We start from the raw sequence: 2,842 nt of genomic DNA on the forward strand, positions 1-2,842 counted from the left end.
CGTAGCACTCACTTCTGTCATCATGAAGTGCTTTGAGAGACTAGTCAAGGACCATATCACCTCCACCCTACCTGACACCCTAGACCCACTCCAAATTGCTTACCGCCCCAATAGATCCACAGACGATGCAATCGCCATCACACTGCACACTGCCCTATCCCATCTGGACAAGAGGAATACCAATGTGAGAATGCTGTTCATTGACTACAGCTCAGCAGTCAACATCATAGTACCCTCCAAGCTCATTAACCAGGAGACCCTGGGTCTCAACCCCGCCCTTGTAACTGGGTCCTGGACTTCCTGACGGGCCGCCCCCAGGTGGTGAAGGTAGGAAACAACACCTCCACTTCGCTGATCCTCAACACTGGGGACCCACAAGGGTGCGTGCTCAGCCCCCTCCTGTACTCCCTGTTCCCCTATGACTGCATGGCCACGCACGCCTCCAACTCAATCATGAAGTTTGCAGATGACACAACAGTAGTAGGCTTGATTAGCAACAATGACGAGACAGCCTACAGGGAGGAGGTGATGGCCCTGGGAGTGTGGTGCCAGGAAAATAACCTCTCCCTCAATGTCAACAAAACAAAGGAGATGATCATAGACTTCAGGAAACAGCAGAGGGAGCAGCCCCCTTTCCACATCAACGGGACAGCAGTGGAGCATAAATCTGCCCAAAGTATCACCCGAGGCAAATTACCTGCCCTCCAGGACACCTACAGCACACGATGGCACAGGAATACCAAAAAGATCATCAAGGACAAAAACCACCCAAGCCAATGCCTGTTCACCCCGATTTCATCCAGAAGGCGAGGTCAGTACAGGTGTATCAAAGCTGGGACAGAGAGACTGAAGCTGTTTTTCAATCTTAAGGCCATCAGACTGTTAAATACCCATCACTAGCACCTTAGAGGCTGCTGCTCCGTATACATAGACTTGATATCACTGGCCACTTTAATAATGTTTACATATTTTTCCTTTACTCAACTCATATTCTATTCCACTGTATTCTAGTCGATGCCACTCTGACCTTGCTCGTCCTAATATTTATATATTCCTTAATTCCATTCTTCTACTTTTAGATTGTGTGTATTGTTGTGAATTGTTAGATATTACTGCACAATTTGAGCTAGAAACACAAGAATTTGGCTACACCTGCAATAACATCTGCTAAATACGTGTATATGACAAATACAATTTGATTTGACTTACAGCAATCAAAATACAACAATCACAATTTAATTTGCTTCTAAACGTGGTATTAAACATGGTATTAAACATGGTATTAAACATAGTATTAAACATGGTATTAAACGTGGTATTAAACGTGGTATTAAACGTGGTATTAAACGTGGTATTAAACGTGGTATTAAATGGATATGATATAAACACCTCAAATAGTCTTGAGGAAAGCAAAAATGATCTGCAAATGGATAATATGAATGGAAAATAGATGTTGTTTACAGATGTTGTGTTGTTTACAGTGTTGTTATTTAAAGTGAGAACTCCCCACTGGACTGTGATGTCAGTCTGCTGCTCCTGTTCAGAACACTGAAGTTGTTGTTGTTATTGACAACGGTAACACCATGACAACAACCCTTCAACAGTCTCTTCAGGTGGTTCCGGAACTTGACCCCAACGAACACGTAGAACAGAGGGTTGAGACAGCAGTAGGAGAACGCCAGCAGCCTGGTCACATAGAAGGAGTAGTCCAACGTGTTGCTGGTGCCACACTCCTGCCATAGTGTTGTGGATGACTCAGCACTGCCAGCATCGCCGCCATCTTGACTCTTATACACCAGCGTCCTGAGGAAGATGACCACGTTGTACGGCGCCCAGCCCACAAAGAAAACCAGGACCAGGCCGAAGACCAGCCGGGCAGTCCTCTGACTCCTCCTGTATCCTCCGCTCCTCTGGCGTCTAACCCTAACCCTGGGCCTCAGGAGGCGGACTAGAATCTGACTGTAACAGACACACACCACTAATAATGTCACTATGAACAGGATGTTCTGCTGGTAGACCCCCCACAGCCTCCAGCTGACATCTGTAACATCACAGTACCGCTGTTCACCACTAGGGGCGTTAGAGTCACTAGGCCCATAAGGGTTGTTAGGGTCCAGAGGATGTTTACGGTCGTTAGAACCACTGATGATGACCTTGGTAAAGATGAGAGCTGGCATAGCAGCTAACAGACTGACAGTCCAGACGACCAATGATACAACAGCGCTCCAGGTGCCCTGAGAGTGGGAGGAGCCTGACAGCAGGTGAGACAGGGGGTGGAGCACAGCCAGGTAACGATGCAGCGTCATTAGGATGAGGAAGATGCCACTGCTGTAGTAGCCAGCATAGAACAGGAAGCTGACCGCCTTACAGGTGAGGTCACCGTAGCTCCAGCCATTCAGGTGATAGGAGACCCAGAAGGGGAGGCCGCAGGTGAACACCAGGTCAGACAACGCCAGGTTCATCATGAACGCATTTGTCAGTGACCGAAGATGCTCGTACCTGGGAGAGAAGCAGAGACACACAACACCGTTTTAAACAGAACACCGTTTTAAACAGAACACCGTTTTAAACACAACACAGTTTTAAACACAACACTGTTTTAAACAGAAAAACAACACCGTTTTAAACACAACACAGTTTTAAACACAACACTGTTTTAAACAGAAAAACAACACCGTTTTAAACACAACACTGTTTTAAACACAACACTGTTTTAAACAGAAAAACAACACCGTTTTAAACAGAACACCGTTTTAAACACAACACCGTTTAAAACACAACACTGTTTTAAACACAACACTGTTTTAAACACCCTAAAACCCTGATGAAGACTACAGTAATA

At 45.8% G+C, this 2,842-nt stretch overlaps 1 protein-coding gene across 1 annotated transcript; it reads right to left on the bottom strand.

Annotated features, from left to right (window-relative positions):
• Positions 1-36: 36 nt before the first annotated feature.
• On the bottom strand, positions 37-2,479 carry LOC112078060 (chemokine XC receptor 1). The gene has a single exon (XM_024144414.2). The coding sequence runs from the start codon at positions 2,463-2,465 to the stop codon at positions 1,491-1,493; it is 975 nt and encodes a 324-aa protein (XP_024000182.1). The 5' UTR covers positions 2,466-2,479; the 3' UTR covers positions 37-1,490.
• Between the last annotated feature and the right edge of the window lie 363 nt (positions 2,480-2,842).

The sequence above is a fragment of the Salvelinus sp. IW2-2015 genome, unplaced genomic scaffold (assembly GCF_002910315.2).
Source record: "Salvelinus sp. IW2-2015 unplaced genomic scaffold, ASM291031v2 Un_scaffold5204, whole genome shotgun sequence".
NCBI classification, from domain to species: domain Eukaryota; kingdom Metazoa; phylum Chordata; class Actinopteri; order Salmoniformes; family Salmonidae; genus Salvelinus; species Salvelinus sp. IW2-2015.

Bases quoted from the DNA above. Each gene is read 5' to 3' on its own strand.
- LOC112078060 (XM_024144414.2), bottom strand. From the start codon at position 2,465: ATGATGAACCTGGCGTTGTCTGACCTGGTGTTCACCTGCGGCCTCCCC.